Source organism: Lynx canadensis, chromosome C2, assembly GCF_007474595.2.
Source record: "Lynx canadensis isolate LIC74 chromosome C2, mLynCan4.pri.v2, whole genome shotgun sequence".
Classification (NCBI taxonomy): Eukaryota; Metazoa; Chordata; class Mammalia; order Carnivora; family Felidae; genus Lynx; species Lynx canadensis.
This window is the reverse complement of record NC_044311.2, coordinates 45,262,760-45,287,604: the sequence shown is the minus strand read 5'-3', so window position 1 is coordinate 45,287,604 and position 24,845 is coordinate 45,262,760. Positions and strand designations below refer to the sequence as shown.

At 43.7% G+C, this 24,845-nt stretch overlaps 1 protein-coding gene across 1 annotated transcript in view; it reads left to right on the top strand.

Moving 5' to 3' along the window:
* Positions 1-9,728: 9,728 nt before the first annotated feature.
* The window catches only part of ERICH6 (glutamate rich 6), a 29,376-nt gene continuing 14,259 nt past the window's right edge, over positions 9,729-24,845 (top strand). The window contains exons 1-10 of the mRNA XM_032594581.1: positions 9,729-9,923; positions 10,178-10,559; positions 11,622-11,679; positions 15,899-15,990; positions 18,978-19,040; positions 19,294-19,349; positions 19,443-19,559; positions 21,910-22,023; positions 22,976-23,133; positions 24,269-24,339. Of these exons, the coding sequence (XP_032450472.1) occupies positions 9,729-9,923; positions 10,178-10,559; positions 11,622-11,679; positions 15,899-15,990; positions 18,978-19,040; positions 19,294-19,349; positions 19,443-19,559; positions 21,910-22,023; positions 22,976-23,133; positions 24,269-24,339 (1,306 nt within the window). The remainder of the gene's footprint in view (positions 9,924-10,177; positions 10,560-11,621; positions 11,680-15,898; positions 15,991-18,977; positions 19,041-19,293; positions 19,350-19,442; positions 19,560-21,909; positions 22,024-22,975; positions 23,134-24,268; positions 24,340-24,845) is intronic.

Sequence of the window (24,845 nt, the reverse complement as noted above, 5' to 3'; positions counted from 1 at the left end):
GCTGGTGGGTGACCAGAAGTTCTCCTTCACATTTGGCCGGTTTGCGGGCTAGCAGGTGCAAGGGCCCTCAGCCGCACCAGCTTGTCCCAGCTCCACGCGGTCTCACGTCCTCCAGCAGGCTAGCCCAGGCCTCATCACAGGGCGATCTCAGAGTTCCCAGCGGCAAAAAGTGCCAAGCTGCCTAACGAGGGCTCTGGGCTTCCTTCCACGCACATCGTGTTTGCTAACGCCCCATTGGCCAAAGCAAGTCACACGACCAAACCCAGATTCTGGAGTGGAGAAATGGACGCACTGCTTGCTGGGAGGAGCAAAATTACATTGCGAAGGAGTGTATGGACCCGGAGGGAGGGACTTTGCAGCCTATTCAAGCCACCAGACTCCCTGAGGGCACGTGGAGGGTACCTGGGAATTCCTCGAGAGGTCTCTCCTGGAAGCTGGATCATCTGGTCAGAAGCGCAAGCAGCTCCGATGTCGAGGGGAAAAGCATACCCTTCTTCAGATCCTTTGTGCTCTGGAAAATGTCTCTCCTCAAGTGCCAGACTCAAGAGAGAAGGCTGACAGGAGTGCTGGGTCTGAGAGGTGCTGGATCCTGGGACCTGGTCTGGGGCCGTTATGACGGAATGAAGGGGCTAAGAGCTGTATGTTTATGAATTTAAGTAAGGGGCACTTAACCAGGGAGTGGATTATCCTCTCTGCAAAGCCCAGGGAGGCAGGCTCTGTCAGGTGAGTTAATTTCAGGGCTTAAGTGATTAACTGGGAAAAGAAAATGTGACCATTTTCACAACAGGTTTGTGCAGTTTATACTAATTATACATATTTTAGTTGACTTTTCATCATTAAAACTTGTCCTAAGGGCACCTGGGTGGCTCAGACGGTTGAGCATCTGACTTCAGCTCAAGTCGTGATCTCATGGTTCGTGGGTTCCAGCCCCATGTCGGGTTCACTGCTGTTGGCACGGAACGTGCCTGGATCCTTTGCCCCCTCTGTCTCTGACTCTCCCCATCTCTCAAAACACACACACACACACACACACTAAAAAAAAAAAAAAAAAAAAAAAAAAAAAAAAAAAAAAAAAAAAAAAAAAAAAAAACTTGTCCTGATGGGTTAACTTTGAGAAATTTGCCAAGGTGTACACTTATCATTTGTACACATTTCTATGTGTACATTTTAATTACAAGCTTGTATTTTTTAAAAATTGCCCCCAGGTTGAGCATAACAGTGCTAAGGACATTTTTGTGTTTTTGTGAAGATAATATTGCCCTGGGAACCAGATGACTTGAGTTGTGGCCTTCATGTTGCCACTAACTAGTTCTGGGAGGAGAGAAACCACCAAGCTTCTCGGAGCCAGAGTTGTTCACCTGTAAAGTGAGAGATTACAAATCATACCTGAAACCCATTTAATTTTATGTGATCCACCTCCTTTTATTAAAAACCTACTAGGCCATCAGGACACATCGGAGGATAAGACAGATACGTTTCCTGCCCTAATGGGACTTACAACTTAGTAAGTACAGACAGAGAAGTACACAAGCAGAAACTGCCTGTGATCCGTATCATCTCCTGAAAGGAGTAGCACAGGGGAATGGGGGGGTGGGGGAGCCTTGTGGAAATCATGAAAGATGAGTGAGGTGAGTGAGCTAGGTGAGGCACAGGGGAAGAGCACACGGGTAGTGGGAAGAGCATGCTACGGGTCCCAAGAAGAGAGAGATGACAGGACGAATCTAAGGAACGCAAAGACGTTGGGTAGAACCTGAACGCGGGGGGAGTGGGTAAAGGTCTTACAAGACACAGCTGGAGAAGCAGGGGCCTGCAGCTCATTAGATCAGCCTGCACCTGAACCCTAGCTGACCCGTTCGCCAGCAGAAGTCCCTCACAGGATAGAGTGAACATGTAAACACCACCCAGAGACCCGAAACACCCTCAAAGGACCTCTTTGATACAAAGAGGCCATATGCCTTACTCCCCCCCCCCCATTAAACCCACAGTAGGAAATAAAGCAAGATTTTGAACCCCATGGCAAGCTACTGCTTGCATGTGTAAGGCCTGATGCATTATCAACAGTTACTTGAGTCAACGGATGAAATAAAAACAGTAATCCAAAAAATAATGAGAAAACCTGCCCATATCTCCCCTGCTCATAGATGTTGTACCTCCACAATTTTCCTGCATATAACATTCATCTAGGGTCAGCTGACATTTATTAAGTCGCTCATTTGCTAAAAACCACTGGGACAGGAAGGAATTAACAAGTGGATGAGAGTCTGATCCAACAAGCAGTTTATTATCAACCTGCCACTTCCTTCTCAGGCCATAAATACGCTTGAGTATTTATTATCTATACCTTTAAATCTCTCTTTTCTTGACCTCAATTATTTTTCAGATCACTGACAAGCTTTGAAAGAGGCATCTACATGACTGCCCCCACCCACAAGCTGTTACTGCATTCTAATTGCAAGACTAAAAATGTAAATAGAGGGGCGCCGGGGTGGCTCAGTCAGTTAAACATCTAACTCTTGATTTTGGCTCAGGCCCACATCCAGGCTCTGAGCTGACAGTGCAGAACCTGCTTGAGATTCTCACTCTCTCTCTCTGTCTTTCTCAAAAATAAGTAACAAATTAAAAAAAAAAAAAACTTTAAAAAATGTAAATAGATAATGCAATATTTACAATGTGCCAGGAGCTGTTCTAGCTTATTACATAATTAACTCATTGAACCCTCATGACTGGCCTATAAAACAAGTATGAAGCATATTAGTGCCCACTTCATGGGCTTGTCAGGAGGATTAACGATCGCTCCTGTTCATAGTTAACAGTCTCCGTGTGCAGACTGAGGCATGGAGAAGATAGGTGTCTTAGGTCACGCAGCTGGTCAGCTCCAAGGCGATGGTTTAAACCCAAGTAGTTTTGTTCCTCGAATCCATGCCCTTAGCCATTTTGCTATTGTGTTTCTCAGTAACACCACCTGCCAAGTGTTCTGCGGAGCTCCGAAGAGTCCTCTAAGAAGGCCATGCCTAGGTTCCAGGAAAGGAGTCAGGGGGTATTATGAAGGGAAGGCAGACTTAAGCGCGGCCATGACAGCCATGAAAATGCCCTGCTCACTCCCTGCTGCTAAGGGAGGGGTGGAGGGTGGCAGACTGATGGCTCCAGCTGCAGCACTGTGAATCCCATACCACAGTCACCGTAAGTCGTACCTCCCAGCCAAAGACTGAGTGCAGTAGGGATACCAGGACGGGCCTGTTCCTGCAAGATGCAGACTGCCTGACAGTCAACATCGGCTCAGGGACTCCCGTTGGCTTTGCCGAACTTCCAGAGAATTGTACTGCTGGCTAACAGTCTTCCACCTAGCCTGCCTGCCTTCCTTCCCCATCTCCTGCACAGGGTTCACACCTGCAGTATAATTGGATGACTCTCCCAGCCTCCTCCGGCTCCTTCTTCCCTTTTCTTCTCAGACCTTTCCCCATCTTGGTGTTTACCTCTTGGAGAATCCAAACGAACACAAAGCTCCTGAAGGATGAGCACACTTCTGCCATGTCCCTGAAACTGCCCTTACAAACATCAGTAATCTAGTCACCAAGATCCAGTAGTCTTTTCTCAGGCCTTGGTCACCACCTCTGGCACAACGGCTCATCCGAAATCTTGGCTCCTTTGTTTCCTTCAAGGTAGATGTTGTGGACTATTTGTGCCTTCCCCAAATCCCTATGCTGAAGCCCTAATTCCTGATGATATCTGGAGATAAGGCCTCAAAGGAATCAAAGCTAAGTGAGGTAAAAGGGTGGGGCCAGGGTCCAATAGGATTAGTGTCCTTATAAGAGGAGACACCAGAGAGCCCGATCCCACTCCACTGTGCTCACGCAGCCAAGAAGAAAAGGCCAAGTGAAGACCCGGGGAGAAGCAGCCATCTGCAAGCCAGGAAGAGGGCTCTCACTAGAAACCAAATTTGCTGACTCCTTGGTCATGACTTCTAGCCTCTACAACTGTGAGAAAATTAATTTCCGTTTTTTCAGCCAACCACTCTGTGGTATTTTATTATAGCAGCTCTAAGTGACTGATATGGTGGGAAAACCTAGTCCTCCAGTAGGTGAGAGGAGAAGGCTTTCCTTTCTCCCAGGGTCAGAAGTCTGAAACGAATCTTCGGGACTAAAGTCTGCCATGTTGGCAGGGCTGGTTCCTTCTAGAGGCTCTAAGGGAGAATTTGGCAAAAATAAAAGAGGATGATGTGGTGGAGGCCTGGGGGTGCCACTTGAGGTCAGACACGAACGAGGAGGAACCACACGTGCAGAGAGCTGAGGGTAGGGTGAGAGCAAGAGCCCGGAGGAGGAAACAGCTTCATGTATTGGTTTCCTGTTGCTGCTGTAATAAATTACCACAAACATAGTGGCTTAAAAGACTACTGATTTACTATCGTACAGATGGAATTGCTTGTTCTTTTTTTTCATTCTTTAACGCCTTCTTGTAACTTCCTTCCAGAATATAAACTTCATGAAGGCAAGGGTCTGGTCGGTCTTACTCCCAGCTGTATCCTCAGAGACTAAAGCACCGAGATCAAGTATTTGTTGGATAATTCTCTAACTGGATGCAAAAAATTAGGGAGTCAACTGAGGTACATCTACTTGATGTAATAGAAAAATTAAATGATGAGAATGTTTACGACATCATGTTAAAAGGATGGAAAGCATGATACAAAATTACGTATACTCACAAGATGTAAAACAAATATATGAAAAAAGGTGACCGAAAGAAAATACCTCTAAATGTTAATAGTGTTTGTTTCAGGTTGCTAGAAATATGGATAGGATTTGTTCCCCCTTTTGTTTTTATTTTCTGCATTTCCAGATTTTTCTGTAGCAGCATGTATTGTTACTTTTCAAATGTCTGGGGTTCTGGGTTAGATATAATCTACCAGGTCATACCGGGTAACGGCTGCCTCCTTCCTGAGTGTCTCCTGATTCCCCTCCCCTTGATCCCTACCCAGGAGCAATCTGGTCAAGCTCTAGGACATCCTCTGTGCCTGTCTGGCAGTAGGCTACTTGTTTCAGCTTCTGATATAGTTATTTGGGAACTTGTCACATCTCCCCTCTGTCTCTCCTTCCCAAAGGCAGAAGCCTGCCTTACTCGTTTCTGTATTCCCTGCAGTATTTCTTTGGCCCTTGGGCTGTACTTCAAACATACTGCCCATCACCATAACCTTTTATCTCTCCTTTTTCTCTTCTCCCTGATCTTGCTCTCCCATAATCTGTAGAGTCTAGCAGTCTAGTCTAAATGTAACCACGCCTTGCTCAGAGCCTCCAACTGCTCCCCATCTTCCTCAGAGGAAAAAGACAAAGGCCCTTAACAATTGATCACTTGCTTCCTCCACTCCAGCCACACTGCCCCCCTCCCCTCTCCCCACGCCTGAAACACTCTTCCCCCTCTTTCCAGAGATCCCCCTGATAGCTCCCTCGCTTACCTCAGGCCTCTGCCCTTCTAGAGAGGTCTTCTGTGCCCACCTCCATAAAAAGGCAACTATTCCTGCCCACAACTCTGCACCCCTCCTACACACATTCACTTTATGTTTCTCCATAGCGCTTATGACCTTCAGCCATACTATTTATTGTACGGTCCTCCTCAATCTAAGCACCATGAGTGACAGCAGAAACCATCTACACTGCTGCTTCCCCAGGGCCTGAAACAGTGCCTACTCTACAGCATCCCCTCGATACATATTTTTTGAATGAGTGAATTACTGAGTATACTGAATGAGAATGAATGAATGGATGAATGGGGAGTTGCGTAGGAGGCAGGAAGGAAAGGGATGGCCCAGGAGTGGTTAATTTCACCAAGGAAGGGCGTCTCCTGCCCTGTAACTGCAGGGACAGTCCAGAGACAAGAAACAAGAAATAGAATTAGGCTTACAGATTGAAAGGGATGGAATCAAAAGGGCTATAAAGCCAGGCTTGACCTCAAAAGAACACAGTGAGAAGATATGAAGCCAGGGAGGAGAGGGCAGGAGGATTTAGGGACTTAGGGGTAGAGAAAGTGTTTGCTACGGCACATTTCCCAAAGGCAGTCTCTGCAGCATGCATAGCAATCGGGGAGAGTGTTTGATATAAAATATTAAAGGGAAAGATAAAGTAGACGTCACTGCTAATTAAAAGGCATTAAACATGCTTTCAGAAATCATCTTGTGAAAGGAGCTTGTGGGAAAGGAGGGGGGATCTGACATTTACAAAGATGCCCCTCATAGCTCATTATTATGGTCTGAATGCTGTGTGCTCCCAAAAGATCCTATGTTGACATACTAAATAAAGCCCAATGTGATGGTATTAGGAGGTAGGGCCTTTGGGAGGCGCTTGGGTCCTGAGGGTAGAGCCCTCGTGAATGGGATTTGTGTTCTTATAAAAGAGACCCCCACAGAGCCCCTTCCCCTTCCAGCACCTGAGGACAGAGCAAAAAAATCAGAGGTCTAGAAACCTGGAAGCTGGCTCTCACCAGGCACCAAATCTGTCACTGCCTCAAATCATGGACTTGCAATGTTTAGAACTATGAGAAATAAATTTATGTTGTTTTAAGCCACTCAGTCTGTGGTATTTTGTTATAGCGGCCCAAATAGACAAAGACACTAATCAGCCCTCATCAAGGCTGTGGGTCTTTGCTATTGTTCCTTCACTGTGAATGAGAGCGATGCTTACCAAAAGCATTCTGAAGAGACCCTGTGCTTTCTTTCTGAACTGAGAGCTATCTTTGCATGCAAATATTGTTTGCACTGGGCAAAAATTCTCTCTTGCCTTTCTCAGTGTGGATGTATTCATGGCAGTCTTCAGAGACACAATGGTAAATAGAAAGAGAAACAATATACCAACTGATGACAAAAGAGAACAATTACATAGAACTATATACTTTTGATAGGAGGAAAAAAAGTTTTAAATCAACTTAGCATTGGAAGCACCTAAAACATTTTAGAGATTACATAAAAGTGACAGTATTTTCTAAACAAAACTATGGGGGCCTGAAGGTAAAATACAAGATTCATTCTTAATAAGAAAATATTTTAATGACATGCATGTAATATAATAACAATAATAATTAAAGTTTATCTCAAAATAGCTCTGTGAATAAGGCAGATCAGAAATCTCAGATCAGGGGACCAAGGCTGAATAAGCTGAGTCAGTTAGTGAGGGGTGGTGCCTGGTTCTCAAATCCCAAGCCCCCAACTCCAGTGAGGAGGGGGGGAAGGGGAAAGGGGGGAGGGGACCAATAACGGCTCAGTGTCATCTTGTCTCTGATTGGCCAAAAGAGGGAATGATGTTTCATTACAGAAAATAAATTGTTCTTTGTAGAGTAAGTGGATCCAAGGGAAGGGATTCCTAAGACTTTCAGAATGGCCTTAACAGAGGGTCTACATATGGCTTCCTTAAAAATGAATTCACTGCACAGTTGCAAAGATGCTATAGCAGCCACAGAACCAAGCTGGGGGGGGGGGGGCAGACAACTCATCATAAGTGCAAGCGCTTTTACCCTCGCTCTCTCCAGCCCCGCAACCACACCCACATACTGATTTCCATTCTGCTCTCTGAGGACCCTGGGAACAAACAAGCTTGCCTCCTCTAGAACAAATCACTTCCCCATGTACAAGTAGCTGGTGAATTTCATGACCTCTAAGGTCCCTTCCAGCATCAAAATGCTTTTATTGCCCAGAAAGGGTTGGGCTTTTTTTTCTTCCTTCCTTTCTTTTTTTTTTTTTTAATACCACTTAACTTATTTGTACCTCGACCTCTCTACCGCACCTCCCTGTGCTGGCCCTCTTTCCCTGCCCTGAGCCTGGCTGGAATGCTTTTAAATGCTTTTTCCCTCCTCTCCAAACACCCACACTTTATCCTTCCTTCCAGAGCTGCTCAACGGTCTTCTCTCATCTGTACCAACTGCTCTGCTAGCCTACGAGATATCTCCTTCTTCCAACAATATTCTGTGCATTTTCTCTCTGACTCTCTAGAGCACATGGTTGGTTTTGTGCCTTCACGTGACCTGCTCTGCCCCAGCGCCCCACAGCTTGCCAGACTCCTGCTACATGCACAGGTACCCCAAGAGGTAGTGAAGAACCATGCCTCTCCCATTCACTGCCATGGCCTAGCACCAAGCAGAGGGCTAGCTCATAGTGCTCATGAAATATTGGACAGTCATAAAATATTGCTCAGTGATTGCAGACACCTAACTTCTCACTTCCTGCTCCCTTGAGAGCCCTGTGAGTACAAGTCTTCTGGGCTGGAAAGCTCACACATAGAATTCCCTGATGCCATGAACCGACCCAATATTCACAGCTAGATCTCATTATTATTACAAGCTGGTCTGACACAGCCAGGCCATTTGGTTTTCTTGTTGGACAGAAACACTCTTGAAGAATAACAACCTCAGACAAGATGCTATAGTCTGAATGTGTCCTCTTAAAATTCTTATGCTGAAACCTCATTTCCATTAGGTTTGGTATGGTTCCCATCAGGTGATGGTATTTAGAGGTGGGGCCTTTGGGAGGTGATTAGGTCAGATGGGCAGAGTCCTCATGAATGGGATTTGTGTTCATATAAAAGAGGCCCCAGGGAGTTTCCCTTGTTCCTTCTGCCACCTGAAGACAGAGCCCAAAGACAGAGGTGTATGAGCCAGGATGCAGATTCTCACCAGACATCACGTCCGCCCGATCTTGTTCTTCCCAGCCCCTAGAATTTCTGTTGTTTATAAGCCACACTGCCTATGGCTGCTGTAGCAGCCCAAACTAAGCAATACACAGGTTACTGGGACACCATGATAAAATGAAACAAAGCCACTTCATAATTTTGTCTAAGCATAAAAATAAGGTCACTGTGCCACGACCGAACACTCCATCGTAGAATTGCCCCCACTTTGACAGCATCCAACTTAGAGCAGAACCCTGCTTGCTTAGACCATCTCCCAAATCATCTAACCAAAGCCTAGACCCTGGAGGTTCTTTCTACCGTTTTCTTACTAAGACACCTTGCTGTAATAGGGGATAACTTATTTAACCACCTGTGTGTTCCTGGTGGTCTTTGGCTGAAATGCACTGACAGTTGTAGGCTGTCATTTCACATTCACGGATACCCACAAGCAAGTTAGGATACCCACAAGCTAGTCCCAATTTACACAGAGGGAAAGCGAAGCTGAAAGACGTCAGGTGATTTAAGAGCTCATACAAGGAGACTTCTAGGCCTCATACTGTTCACTTAACCTAAGAATCAGTCCAGGCCCTTTTTACAACACCCAGATATCTTCAGCCACAGAAAATCTTTGCTTTCTTTACCTTAGAGGTGAAGTCAAACAGCAGCAACACAATCCCTCCCGCCAGGAACATTTCTCAGTCTTGAAAGGCCTTTGAAAGGAAGCTGAACTCTGCACTGAACATGTACATTCCAGCCCGGGCGGTAAGTAAACAGATGTCCATTATACCTTATACTGTGTTCCTCTTTGTGTGTGTACAAACATTTTAACAAAAATACAGTGAACTGGAAACAAAGACCCAGAAAGACACAGGTGTTACCTAGGTAGCCAGATGTCTCAGGCCTTGCAACAAGCACGACTGGGTCTAGAGGGAGACACCCATCTCGGGCACAGAATTTAAATGGCATCAAAAATCTCATTAATCAAGATAAATAATGAAGGCAATGTCTTAAAAAAATCAAATCAGCAAACTCCCACCCGTGCCTGGTCTTATTATAAAGTTTTATCGTTAAGTTTGAATAAGCATGTGTCTACTGGAAAACCAAAGTCCAGCGTCAGCAATACCAACTGGCCTAACAGCGTCCATCTCTGGTAGCCTCTACCCCTACCCCAAAGAAACAACGCTCCAGAGGAGGGAGGAGGAAAGGGAGATCAGTTCGCCACATGCTGTGAGGGGTCTCCGTGACCCCGGAAAGGAGGTGAGAAAGAAGCTTGCAGAGGTCCTGGCTCCTTAGCGGCTCTCTGCCCCGACGCCCTGGTCCCCAACCCTCGAGTTCTGCGCTGCCGCTTTAAATCCCAGAGGCTTGGTGGCGCGCCGCTGGCCGTTGCCCCGGGAGACGGGAGACGCGCGCACAGTAGGGAACCTGACTGGGACTGGCGGCCGCACCTGCCTCTGCGCTAGCGGCGACCCTGCTTCCCCCCAGCCATGGCCAACCCGCACCCGCGTCGCGGCTCCAGAAAGCAGGAGAAGGAGGAGGTCCAGGAGGAAGAAGCGGAGGAGGAGGAGGAGGAGGAGGAGGAGGAGGAGGAGGAGGAGGAGGAGGAGGAGGAAGAGGAGGAAGAGGAGTTGTTGGTGGAGGAGAAGGAGGGAGAAGCAGTGGAGGGGAAGACAGGGGACGCGGAGGAGAAGACGCTGGAGGTCCAAGGGACGTTCAGCGAAGAGTACTTCTGGAAGATGATGGACATCGATGACAGCAGTGACGAAAACTCAAAGGACTTCCTTCCCCGATTAACCAGCATCACCAGCCCCAGCCTGAGCCCGACCCCCACGCTCAGCGGGACGCTGTGGAGCGAGACACCGATCTTGAGTTCACACTTGAGCTCACAGGAGACTGGGAGCGTCTCCTCCCAGAAAAGTACATCCGCTGCCCGCCCCTTCCTCTACGGCTTCCCTGGCCCTCGGACCGCTGGTCCCGCCACTCCAGAGCCTTGGTCTACCTGAGTGTCTGGTTTCTAAACACATACACCACCCCACACACAACCCAGTCTATCTTGGTCCCTTTATTCAAAGGCACTGAAATCTTGGCTGAGCGTTCTGTTGGCTCACGATTTAGGACATCCGTGTAACGCTTGGTGAGACTGGAAACTTGGGTAGTGCTTCACTGAGTGCATTTGCAATACGTCTATGTGCATTCAGGCCATGATGCTGTTCCCTCCCTCGGCCTCTCTCTCCCCACCCCCTCCCCTCTGTCTAGGCCTCTCTCGCACCTCCCTCTCCCTGGGTCTCCCCCTCTGTTCCTGTCTCCCCTTCCCAGTCCCTCTCTCTTTCTCGGAAACACACACAGGAACATGCCGCTCCTGGAAGAGCGGTCCCTTCAGGGTGTTGTGCTACCAAGACTGTCCCGTAAAAAAAAAAAAAAAAATTGTGTTTAGGTTCCTATGCTAAAACCACTTCAGTCACTTCCTTAAAAAGAAAGACAGCACTTATTTTGAGTGTTGACATTTCCATCAGGACCATCTTTGTTGAGTAGAAGGTGGGAGGGGGTATCCCTGGCATTATAGGATGTTTTCCAGTATCCCTGGCCTCTAGCCCTGGCTGTGCCGTGAGCCCCCACTCTGATCTGGGACAATCAAAAATGTCTTCAGGGGCGCCTGGGCACCTCAGTCGGTTAAGTGTCTGAATTTGGCTCAGGTCATGACCTTAGGTCATGATCTGAATTCGACTCAGTTCAGTTCAAGCCCCGCATAGGGCTCTTTGCTATCAGCACAGAACCCACTTCCAATCTTCTGTCCCGCCCCCCCCCCCCCCCCCCCCGTCCCCGCTCACGCTCGCTCTTTCAAAAATAAATAACCATTAAAAAGATAAGAAAAAAAATGTCTTCAGAGTTGCCAAATGTCTCCTGGGGGGCAGAAGTTGTCCTTTTGAGAACCACTGATTTAGAAGGAGTGGCTAAATTTTTCAACGTTTCATTCAACAGGTTTTCCTAAGATATTCCAGACATTTAGGAAAGACATGTCTGAAGTGGATTTAGATAGGTAAGAAAATGTTTTGTTTTCATACGATTTTTGAAGCTGATGATGTTTACTTTTACCTCGTGCATAAATATGTCTGGAAGTAGAGTAAAAATAATCCAGGGCACTTACAACCAATTTATTAAAAAAGGATTTTTAAAAATCTATTACTGTTACACACTTTGGGGATAGAGACACAGTCCCTGCCCATCTGCAGCTTATTATCTACCTACAGAGAAGGCATGCCCACTTGATATAACATGAAATAATAACACTATACAATAGCAAGTGCTCTGAACGTTTAGGACATGGGTCTCGGGGAAATGAGACCGTGATTAGACACACCTCCTGTGAAGGAAAGTGGAAATTATGGTCTTATTTTTTTCCTCTCTCTTTTTCTTGTTGTTGTTATTGCTATTAGTCGCCAAGCACAGGAAGACACCAGAGAAATACCTTTTGGAACATCTTTATAAATCTTTATAAAGCTGAGTCCACGATCTTGAATTACTGTTCACTTAAGCTTTGCTTTTACAAGCAACTTTTAAAGTCCTAAGCATAAACAGGATTGTTCTGTCCCGCTCTTATGTTTTTATTTATCCTTTTAATTCAACTTAAAAAATAATATATGTACATGGTTCAAATATTAAAGTATACAAAGGTGTAAAATAAAAAAAAAATTCCATGCCCTTCTTCACCCCCACACTCCCACCCACCAGGGTTAACATATTGTTAACAGCTTATTTTGTTTCTAATTTTATGTTTATTTATTTTAAAGATTTTATTTTTAAGTAATCTCTACACCCAACATGGGGCTCGAACTCACAACCCCAAGATCAAGAGTTGCATGCTCTACGGATTGAGCCAATGCCCTTCTACTTCTATCTTTCCTCTCACCCTTTCTTCTCCCAGTTAACAGCAAATTATATATTTTATAAATATATGAATAATGTATAGTCATATAAAGTCATATTACTTTGCCAAGTTTTATTGTATTTGTATTATGTTTTATAATCATAATTAACTCAATACAGGTTAATTCTGAAAATTGAAAAACAATCAACAATACTCACAATTTCATGCTAAGAAGCCAATAATGTGATTGGATTCTGCACAAAACCCCAGATTCCTATGTCCATAAAACTTGACTCCTAAAAGGAGAACTTTTCAACTCTCAGTTTTTAATTGTCTTCAGCTTTCCTGATTGGGGTTAAATGGCCACACTTTCCTGATTCCCATATTGCTTTCTTCCTTTTATTCCCTTTCTCTTTGCTGGAGAAACTCCACAGGTAATTATTTCATGTAGATCTCATGGGTAGTCAGATTCCTGAGTTCTTGCCTGTCTGGAGATTTCTTCATTTTTACCATCATACTTAATTAATAACATAACCTGGCATTAAAGAATACATTTAAAACCATTTTCCTCAGAGCTCTGAAGACATTGCTTTTTTGCCTTCTAGTATCCGGTATTGCTGATCAGTCTGATTCTGAAACACTTTTGATGTTTATTTCCTCCCCTTCATGTGTCTTCTTTAGAACTCCTACTAGATGGCTATTGGCCCTCTTGGATATCAAGATTTTTTGTATTTATGGTAACATGCAGCCCTTGTACAAAAGTTTTTATTTTCGTATTCATATTTGTAATTTCCAAGAACCCGTTCTCACTCTGATTCTTTCTGTTCGAATAGTTATTTTTAAATCTCTTTTAAGGGTACTTTTATACTAAGGTTCTTTTTTGTTGTTGTTCTTTGAAGTTCTTTTTTCGGGATTAATTCTGTTTATCTTGGACTTTCTCTTTTATGCTATTGATTGCCCTTAAGTAACTGGCAATCCTTCATTATCAATTTGTATTTATAAATGAATGGCCGGTAGGTAACCAGAATGGACTCCTTCTGCAGCCGAGTAGCTCTTAACAGGGTGTATCTGGAAGGTTGACTGTGTCCTACGTGAGTGGATGGGGGATGTCAGAGGCGGCAGCTTGTGGAGCATTGGTAGGAGGCAGGCAAGCTGCATACCCCACTATTACTGGAGTTTGGATAAGGACACTTCCCTGTGTGGTTGGAGTTCTTCACGCATTTCACTTCTGGGCGGGATGTCCCCTCCTCCTTTCTCATCCAGGCCTATTGGGCAGCTTCTGTGTAACCTCATACTATGCTCTGCTTCTCTTTCACACCTACAACGTCCTGAGATAGGCTGCCCACTCTTTGTAGGAAGCAGCTTGGGGGGCTTTATCTAGAAATAAAAAGAACAGCTGCCTGGCCAGCTGCTCTGAGGTGACTCCCTGAACTCCTCTGATTGCAGTCTCCAGTCCCCTCCTCTCTGCATTTGGTTGAGTCTGAGCTAGGGACTTCCCAGAAGAATTTTACTTACTTCTCTTGCTTTGAGCTGCGGTGTTCTCCACCCTGGTTTTCCATCAAACTAAAGCCATTTATTTTCGTTCTTTTGGGACTTCAATATTACTTGTCTACCAATGACACCTTTCTTATTTTCCAGGGCTATTTATTTGTTTATTTGTTTGTGTTTGTTATTTCAGTAAGATCTGGGAAAGGAAGGGAAGGAGAATTGGGTGCTCAACTGCCATCTTGACCTGGACTTCCTATTAATATGGGAGCCTCTCTTTACTTGATCAATTTCTTAATTTCTCCTCATAAATCTTCCTAAGATGCTTCTTTTATATTTCAAAGCATTCTCTGGTGAATTTGGTGAGATTGTGTTTTGAAGGAAATCTATCCTTAAATGTCATAAAAATCAATCAATATTGGCTCACCTTCTATGTTTTAGTGCCCAATTACTATTCTGGTTGAAAATGGGGCCAACTATACATGGCAGGTAAATACGGAGAAACACAGGTTTTGAAGCCAAACAGGCCCAGGCCCCATTTGCATCTGGCACAATACCGTTTTTCAGGGGTTCCCTAGAGTCTCAGTTTCCTTGCCTGTAGAGGAGGGAAGATCGATATATGCCTTGATTAGTCTTTGTTAATATCAATGAAATCATGTGAAGAAAGCAACTACTACGAATGTACCACTACACAGTCAGTTCTCAGGAAATGTTCATTTTGTTAGCCTCCGTCATCTCGTCATCTGCCATCCTTCCGCAGAATTTCAGAAACAATCTTTAGTGTCGGTTTAAGGAAGGCAGAGAGACCTAGAGGAGCCATGTAGGTCTGATTTTGTTAACCACTGAACTGGAAAAAAGGCCAAACGTTCAGTGTTGTCTAGGGATCGCTCCTTAATATTCTTTTTTACCCTCGGTCCCTGTAGCTTGTTTGGGAAGTTAGACAAACAGGACTCCCCCAGAGACTTGCACAGGTGGCTTTGGCTGAGTCGTTCTTCGCTTATTACAAGACAGAGTCATTTTGGAACTAAAGCACCCCGCCGATGCAATGTGCCAAGGAACAAAGCACCAAAAAAGGAAGGTGGAGAAAGAACTAAGAAAGGTGAAAAAGTGACAACCCTAAAATTGATTCAATCATTTGAAAAAATGTGATAATTTTAGAAGATCCAGCAAATCATCACAATTTGCTAATCATGCAAAATAATTGAAATTCAAAGAGGCAAAGGAACTTGAAGCACTAGTTATTACTTACTTGTTACCAGTAACAGTCATTGTAACTAGTAAAAATCAATACATTTCTGCCTTCTTATCATGTCAATGACAACTCAAGTAACTGAACTACTTGCAGAAAGAATAAATAATACAAATTGTTTGATTACAGCGCATTTCACTTCAACTCTTAAAAAAAAAAGTTTGGGTTATTTTTAGGCTACTTAATTGGGTCGCCTGGCTGGTTTAGTCGGAGGCACATAGGGCTCTTGAACTCGAGGTTGTGAGCTTGAGCCCCATTTTGGGCGTAGGGATTACATAAATAAATAAAACTTAAAAATACATAAAAATAAAATGAATAATATGTCTCATTTAAATTCAAGTAAATGTTTAAACACACACACCATCACCACCACCATCAACACACATGCACGGACATAGTGGTCGTAATTTACTCCCTGGAGGGAAAAATATGGTATCGGGAGACTCCGGGACTTAGAAAGGAGTACTTTCCCTATAATGCAAACACACTGTGCCTGACTTTACTGAGAGGCAAGAATGGAGGAAAATATTTCAAAGAAAATAGAAAGCCGGATCTTCAACCTACGTGTGTTACTTGATGGTTAAATGTGCTATATTTGGAAGAATGGCTAACAATTATGTAGGCACACTCACAATTAAGATTTTGTCTCAACTTCAGGACTATGTATCACAGTTTGTATCCAGGAATTCCAACGTCAGTACAAACAGAAGAAAGCTGGCTTCAAAAATTTTCTGGCAAAAGGCAGCCAAGTGAGTAGTTTGATTTCTTAGCTTTTGCTCAGAGATGGGATTGCACATCGGAAAGAGCATGGCTGCAGGCACTGGGGGAGAGCCAGGTTTGAATCCCAGCCCAACACAAACTGACACGGAGATGAGGGCCTCATGGAGTCCCAGGTTCTTCCCCTGTCAGTAATAATAGTAATACTTTGTCACAGAATTTTTATGAAAAGCAAAATGAGATTAAATATCGAAACCCTTTGGCATTTCGTCTGTAATAAATGCTAATGTTTATGTTCTCATAAAAAAAATCTGCCATTTTATTTTGATGCATATCTTCATTTTTTATCAAAGCAGTAACATGCACGCTGTAGTCTAAATGTCAACCATCAAGAGATAGATAATACAAAAATTAAAATTTTAATTTATCCCAGTATAAGGATTTATGAATAGACTTTCCTGGTAAGTTTTGTATTTGTTTTATGTCACTTATTCATCAGATGTTTATTGAGCACCTATCATATACCAAGCACCCATCATAGTCCAAACCCTGTTCTAGGGAAATGGCAATGAAAACAAAAACAAAAACAAAAAAACGAAAACGCCGGTCCTCGAGATCTGGCATGAAAGTGTGGAGGGTGGAGGTGATGGTGAGAGAGATCATAAAAAATACGGAAAATAAGGAAATATATATAATATATAATTAGGTGATAATATATGTATTATGTATACATTATATATATTACATATAATACATTAAGTGCTAAGGAGGAAAAGCAGAGGAAAGGATGGAAAATGTTGGGTGGGAGGGGTAAGTTTACACAGGGTGCTCAGGGAAATCTTTACTGAGAAGCTAAACTATTTGAGCAAAGACCTCAAGGACATGAGACAGTGAGCCAGGATGATCTTAGGGAAAGATTATTCCAGGCACACGGACTATCAGGTGCCTCCCCCTAGAACAAGGAGGCAGTTGGTGTGGTTGCGGTAAAGTGATCAGGAGGAGAACTGAGGGGGGGATAAGTTCAAAGAACTAACTGAAGACCAAATCTTTTTCAATGGGAATGAAGTAGAAAGTTCCCTGAGGATTTGCACAGAAGAGTGACAAAATCGAACATAAAAAGGGACCAAATATTAGGAAGATGCTAATAATTCCCAAATTAATCTACACAGTGTAATTCTGATGGGATGTTTCAATGGAATTTGACAAGTTGATTTGTCGCCCTTGCTTCGCAGTGTTAAAAGACAAACTGAGGTATTTTCAGATTTCTAAATTTGAGCAAACATGAATGGAATGGAGCAATGCCAAACTGGAAATAGGTGGGAGGGCTTCCCAGACAACAGTAAGGAGATTTTTACAGAGAAGACACCAGAGCAAAACGAGGAAATTTTTTGATTGGCTATGGCTTAAGGGGTTGTATTACTTGGGAAAGCCTGGTTGGCTGTTTGTGGTTGGCTGTTCCTAACCTTGAGGCATTTACAGAAATTGACTCTGGCTCAGGTTTCAGTTTGCTTTCCTAGGCTACACACGAAGGCATTAGGGCCATCTCATCTGATGGCCACTTGATTACTTTAACAGCAGGAACCTAGTGTACCTCTCCATTTCTTTCAGACCTTCTTTTATAGTCCCCCCCCCCCCATATAGGACTCGTGCAGCTCTTACTATAGTCTTGTATTAATGTAACAATTGGAAACTTTTTTCCTGTTATATTTACTAATTGATTATTGTCAACAAGAAGGAAATTATTGATTTCTATATATTAATCTTGTATCGGACCCCCTTGCTGAAATTTCTTATTCTAATAGTTTCTAAGTTGAAAGTCTAGGAAACAATTATATTTCCTGTATCGGCAACTTTATCTCTTCTCTAATTCTTTTACTTAGCAGTGTATCATGGATATCTTTCCATGTCAGGAAAGATTGATCTAATTCAATGAAACAACTGCATAATATTCCCTTATATACAGTTATTATGGCTTATGTAATAAAACGGATTGCTAGGTATTTCAGAGTTGGTGTGGTTTGATGTTTTGAGCTCGTCCCTATAACAAATAATGCCTTAATAAACACCTGTGTGCGTTAATTTTTTCATACCTATACTGGCATTTCTGTTGGACAACATGCCTAAAACATATTCAAAATTTTTTCAGGTACTCCACATAGGAAAGCACATCACTTTCTGAAGCCCACCTCTTTCTCCAGTAGCAGTCCTTGCCGCCCATGGCTCTGGGAGGAAATGGGCCAGCTCCCCCCCCTTTACCCCTGCCCCCACTGTAGGTTGATCTCACTGGTTTTCATCATTCCAATTCTATCAGCTTAAATCTCCTAGACGGTTATTCCAAGTTGCTGATGTCCGCCTTCCCCATTTCTAATACTGCCCTGGAATCTGTGGAGGGAATAATCCTCCTGGTTGAGTTAACGGTCTTGAATTAGAACCTCTAGCACCCTTCTACCTGAAAAATCTTTTACAAAGTAACAGGTAGAAGGTAGACACCATAGTACTTTTAAAAACCAGAAAATGGAACACCTCGGTGGCTCAGTCGGTTAAGCATCCGACTCTCGATTTCGGCTCAGGTCATGATCTCACAGTTCATGATATCCAGCCCCGCATCAGGCTCTGTGCTGCCAGTGTGGAGGCTGCTTGGGATTCTTTCTCTCTTGCCCTCTGCCCCTCCCCAACTTGTACTCGCACACACACACTCTCTCTCAAAATAAATAAGCTGGAAAAAAAAAAGCAGAAAACATAAGAGTCTGCACCAATGTTTATAGTCAAGTGAAGTATGCATCTCTGTAGTATGTTAGGACTAGAAAGGAACAGGGAAACCTTTTTGGATGTGATAGATCAGTGGTGCCTTCCCTCTGTTCCTTATTGTTGATAAAATGTTATTTGGAAAGGGCAAAAAAGTAAAAGGTCAACAAACACAAATAAGGGTACTTACTTTTCCAAAAGGCATATTTTCTTTTGTATTAAACTTCTTTTCTACTTTGTCAGGATTGATGACAAGTGTATGCTCGTTTTACAGGGAAGAAAGCACCCTCTGTAATTAAGGAACCTGAACATGAAAATCTGGCTTCTAAGTTAAGAGGTAAATAGATAGAGTCCTTCCCTCTGCCAGCAAAGGCAAACCAGCCTTAACTCAGACAGTGCACACCCCCTCTAGAAAAGCCCTCCCCTAAGAATATGCTCAAGAAGGTGGTGAAAAGGTTTCAGGGCATTTAAACTGTGTGTGTGTGTGTGTGTGTGTGTGTGTTTGACATGGGGTAGTGGGCTAGGAGAAAATGGAACACACTGTACTAAGGTTTTAAACTTCCTTTCTAAACCGATGCTTTTCTCTGCAGAAAAATGGGTAATTAATCCAGAAGAGCGAAAACTGAATGTTTTATGTGAGTTGGAGGTAAGAAATGTTTAACAGTCCAATAGTACACAGGGTTCGTTGTAAATACCACTTATTCAAACGTTGATTCTCTCTCTCTTTTTAAAAATGTAGTTTAAAGAAGACTTCATAACACTGTTTGAGCCAGCTCTGAAAACACTGCCCAGCATTGGGCCACCATCCATTCTGAAATTCAAACAAGAGAGTTCCAATATAGGCATTAACTTCAAGGTGATTTTAATTCATATTATTTTTAAATTTGAAAATGTTTTTTATTGATAAATGATGTCATAAGCCACATGATGATTTGCACACAAGACAGTGAACATGCTTTTTAAAAAATACACGAAGAGCTCATTTATTTGGAGTAGCACTTAGGGTGGCTGTGTTTGTTTCCTGGGGCTGCTGTATCCAAATACCGAAAACTGGGTGGCTTAGAACCGTAGCAACTTGTTGTCTCGTCATTCTGACGGCTAGAGGTTCAAAATCAGTATGTCAGCGAGTCCAGCCTGTAGGGGAGCATCCCTCCTTGCCTCTTCCTAGTTCCGGTGTGGCCATCAACCCTTGGCTTTCCTTGGCTTGTGGCTTCTCCATTCCGGTCTCTGCCTCAGTTGTCCTGGTGTTCTCTGCATCTGTTTCCAAACGTCCCTCTTCTCCAGGCACACCACTTAAATTAGATTATGTAAATTATGTAGATTATGTAAATTAGTTACAACTTCAACCTATCTTTTCAGGGGACAAAATTCAACACACCAGAGCAGTGGGGGACCGAATGGTGGTATGATTATTTGCAAACTCGGGTGACCTGGCCATGTGGAGAGAACAGCATGCTCCCCAGATTGGGACCCCCTTATTTCTTCTGGGGTCTGCTAAAGGTGCAGGCTTATCCACTGGAAATAAGAGCCATCAATTGTTTGAGGCTGTGCCCCACAGATGTGTACGCAGGGTCGATGGGAACGCTGTGTGGACACAATAACGTGCTGCTCATTGCCGCTTTGTGCAGCACATTAAACTATGCAAGTCTCACAAGGAGTTGCACACTAAATGTCATGTAGTATCAGTCAATATTTGCTCTTTATATCTGTCCATGTTTCTAAACTTTATGGCCACCCTATAGACTCTTCAGGCTGAAATTCTTTTATTCAAACCTAGCTCCTTTCTCTTTCTGAACCACAGAAGTTTGTAGTCAAGGAAGTGTCTTGAGTTTTCTTCTGCTGACACCCGGAGATGGTCCTAAACATGAGGAAAGCCTTGTAGCCTTTCTTCCAGGGAGTTGTGCCTGCATTGGCACCAAGGCAGGACTGGCTTCTCCTGGATCTTGGGCAGATCCTTCAGGTCCGCCTAGATGGGGCTTTGACACTAGTGTAGTTCAGGGGCGGCAGTAGCTGGCTCGCCAGCTCTCCTCTCCAGCTACACACTCTCCAGGAGCAGATTCCAGCCCCCCTCATGGTCTTTGGAAGAATCTCCACCTTGCTTCCCCCACAGGTGAAGGGGTGAAGGGACCATGGGCTGAGGAGCTCATTAGCAAGACCCTCATATGGAAGGGTTGTGGATGGCCTGGAATCACCACACTCTTTTTCTGCCTGCTCCGTCACTTAGGTGACAAACTACATGTGTCACCGCCATCTCTCTATGGTGGGGCTTTACTCTCCAAGGGTTCTGCTGTCAGCGATGTGCAGTACTTGCCATTGGGTAGTTTCGGTAACCTCAAGATACGGGCCATCACTCTGGTGGTGAATGCCTGGCTGCACAGGCCTCCTCGCCACCCTTTGGCCCCACAGTGGCCATTTTGCTAGTCCCAGAGAATGGCAAATTACAGCTGGCTTGGTAGTGTTCATGACCTGCGACTCATACATGATGTGGGTTTTTCCTGGAGGCCTGTGCTAAGGCTGCTTGCTTGCCCAAGAACCCCTGCAGTCACAGTCGTGACCTCAAATCATAAATATGGCCATAGTGCACCAACCCTTGAGCCCCTAACTCCCCTCTGTCCTGTTGCTTCTCCAGGTCTCCCCCACCCCTTCTGAATTACCTTCACAGCACAGTCAGGAGAATCCAGAGCCCCAAGCTGGGGCTAACGCGTTATCCTCTGTCTCGTGCCTCTAGTTACACGCCATAGCGCCCCTCCCCCATGAGGAACTCCGCTGTCAATAGTAAAGTCATTTGTGCAACTTTCTTCTTGCGATGAGGAGACATCCTAAGGATCCACAAGCTCCTGATGGGCTCAGCTGTGCTCTGGTGAACGGTGCCAGACAGAAGCCCTCAATATACCACCTCAGCCTCTTCAGTGCTCACCAGCCCTTGAGTAGAAATAATGTCTCATTACTGGAATACACAGATCTTGCTAGCGTGGTGCCTTCTGGTAGAGGATCTTAGCCCCCTGAAAGTTCCCCACCAGCTAGTTCAGGGGGCCCCCAGGGATTCCGGCAGGAGTTCTCAGGCAGGTTGGCACACAGCCCACCAGCCCTGCTCTCCTTCTGGACTTTTGCTGGCCCTGCCCAGAGTCCCAGGAGCATCTACTGCTCCCAGGGGCTCTGGGCCCTCTTGTGGGCACTCATTTATTCTTGTTTTCCTCTCTCTGAAGGAAGAAGAGGAGGAGATATCGCCCACGTGTGAATTTTGTGGAGGCGATCTAAAATCATTTCTTTCCAATATGGATGTTTACTATGACGATGATAGCTCTAAACCAATAGAAGATGTGAGTTCTAATGCAGGTTCACTGAGGAAATGGTGTTATTTTTAAACACACAAAGTGTTTCCTCCCCCCGCACGGCAAGTCTTAAAAGAGTTACATGTTAGCTGTTGGGGAAATGCAAATCATAATCACAATGGGATACCATTCCATACCCACTAGGATGGCTATAATTAAAAAGACAGATAATAACAAGTGTTGGCAAGGATGCAGAGAAACTGGTACTCTCATATACTGCAAAGGGGGAATGTAATACGGTGTAGCCACTTTGAGAAACTGTCTGGCAATTCCCCCAAAAGTTAGAGACATAGTTACCTATAGCCCAGCAGTTACACTTCTAGATATATACTCAAGAGAACTGACAACATATACCTACACAAAAACTTAACACACAATGTTCATAGCAGCATGAGTCCTAACAGCCAAAAGTGAAAACAACCCAAACATCCATCAACTGATGAATGGGTAAATAAATGTGATATATCCATACAATGGAATATTATTTAACCATAAAAAGAAATGAAGGGCTGATACATGCTACAACATAGAAGAACCCTGAAAACATTATGCTAAGCAAAAGAAGCCAATCACAAAGTACCACAATTGTATGATTCCACATATATGAGCTGAACAGAACAGGCAAATGTATGCAGACAGAATTTAGCTTAGTGGTTTCCAGAGGCTGAGGGGAGAGATGGGAAGGGTTAACGGATAAGAGTTCGTGTTCTAAAAGTTGGCCACAGTGATGGTTTTGCACAACTCTGTGAATACACTAAAAGCCATTGACAAGCACATTTGAAATGGATGAATTGTACGGTATGTGAAGTCTATCTCAATCAAGCTGTTACTAGGAAAAAGCTACCATAGATTGTTATCCAAATTTCATTAGCCATTTTTGCCCCCTGTAATTATCTTCCTCTAGGACTAATGAGATGAACATGACCTCTTTGTTTTCCAGGTCTCCTGTTGTAGTTATTTTCAAAATCTGATTGACTACATCTATGAGGAAAACCAAAAAACCCAAAGCTCTAAAGCTGAATTAATCTGTATTGACCCTCATGCAGCCCATGGCAGTGAAGTTGATAGACTCAAAGCAAAGGAAAAAGCCCTGCGGAGGTAACATTGAGCCTTTGATATTGAAACTCAGGCCCACTTAAGCTTTTTGTAAATGAACCTTGTTTTTTTCAAAATATTTAATTTTGAAGATGTGTTCTCAGTAATGAAATAAAAATTGGCCAAAGCAAACCTATAAAAATTCCTGGTGGGGGGCGCCTAGGTGACTCGGTTGAGCAATCGACTCTTGATTTCAGCTGAAGCCAGGATCCTAGAGTCATGGGATCAAGCCCCACGCTGGGCTCCAAGCTGAGCCTGGAGCCTGTTTGAGATTCTGTCTCTTTCCTTCTGCCCCTTTCCCCAATTTGAGCTTTCTCTCTAAAATTAAGAAAAAAATTTAATTTGTTAAATAAAAATAAAATAAAATTCCTGGTAGATGTTATTGAGATTCAGAAGCTCCCAGAAACTCTGGAAACTCACCAATTCAAAGTAGAAATTTACCAGGGTGCCTGGTTGGCTCAGTCAGCGAAGTGTCTGACTCTTGATTTGGGCTGGGGTCGTGATCTCACGGTTGTGGGATCAAGCCCTGCATCAGGCTCTGTGCTGAGCATTGAGCCTGCTTAGGATTCTCTTCCTCCCTCCCTCTCTCTGCCCCTTCCCTGCTCGTGCTTTCTCTCTCTCTGAAAATAAATAAGCATTTTTTAAAAATAAAAATAAAATAAAGTAGAAATTTACCAATTGTGGGGCACCTGGGTGGCTCAGTCAGTTAAGCGTCTGACTTCGACTCGGGTCATGATCTCATGGTTCATGAGTTTGAGCCCCGCGTCGGGCTCTGTGCTGACAGCTCAGAGCCTGGAGCCTGTTTCAGATTCTGTGTCTCCCTCTCTCTCTGACCCTCCCCTGTTCATGTTCTGTCTCTCTCTGTCTCAAACATTAAAAATATATATATATAAAAAAAGAAATTTACCAATTGCAAATTCTCAGGGCAATTTGGAATTCCCATATTGGAGAAATTTGTTGAATTTGTTGCCTGAAGAGAGTAGAAACTTATATGTATGGATTAAATGCCTGGATTCACAAGTAATAATAGATAAAAATAATAATGGATAGTATGTAAACAGTTAAAATTTGTACTAAAATTCTGTTTTAAGCTTCAAACACATTTTGGATTTATACAGCATATTTTTTAATTTTGTAGAAAACAGGAGCGACAAATGGCCAGACAATTTGCACTAATGACAAATGAACAGACTAATTTATCTGAAGACGGTGAGTTCCTCAATGCTGGTGTTATGGGTCAGTTGTTCATCAGAAAGCTCAGATGTTTGACCAAAAGCTACAATTGGTATTTTAAAAAATATATTTAAAATGTTCATTTCAGTCAATGTAGCAGTTAAAATGGCTCAGAAAGGCTGGTGTTTCAGCTTTCTGGCTTTCGAAGTTTTTAGTCTTCAGCTTACTATTGTTATTGACTGAAATAAATTAGCAACATCTACAGAACACTTTACAGATAGCCGAAAAGAGCTTACTGAATTCATTGTCTCTTGGTTTATTAAGCACACATTCCCTTCTGTTTTCAAGCTGGGATATGGAAAAATCCGTCAAAAATAAATCACAATTGTTTCTTCATATGTGGACCAGTATGGCTATAGTGTGGGTGAAATGGAAAGAGCACTGATTTTTAGAATCAAGTTCTTGATTTATGTACTTGCTTTTCTCCTTATAGGCTGTCCGATTTGGGGCAAAGTATTTAATCTTTCTGAGCACAGGCTCCT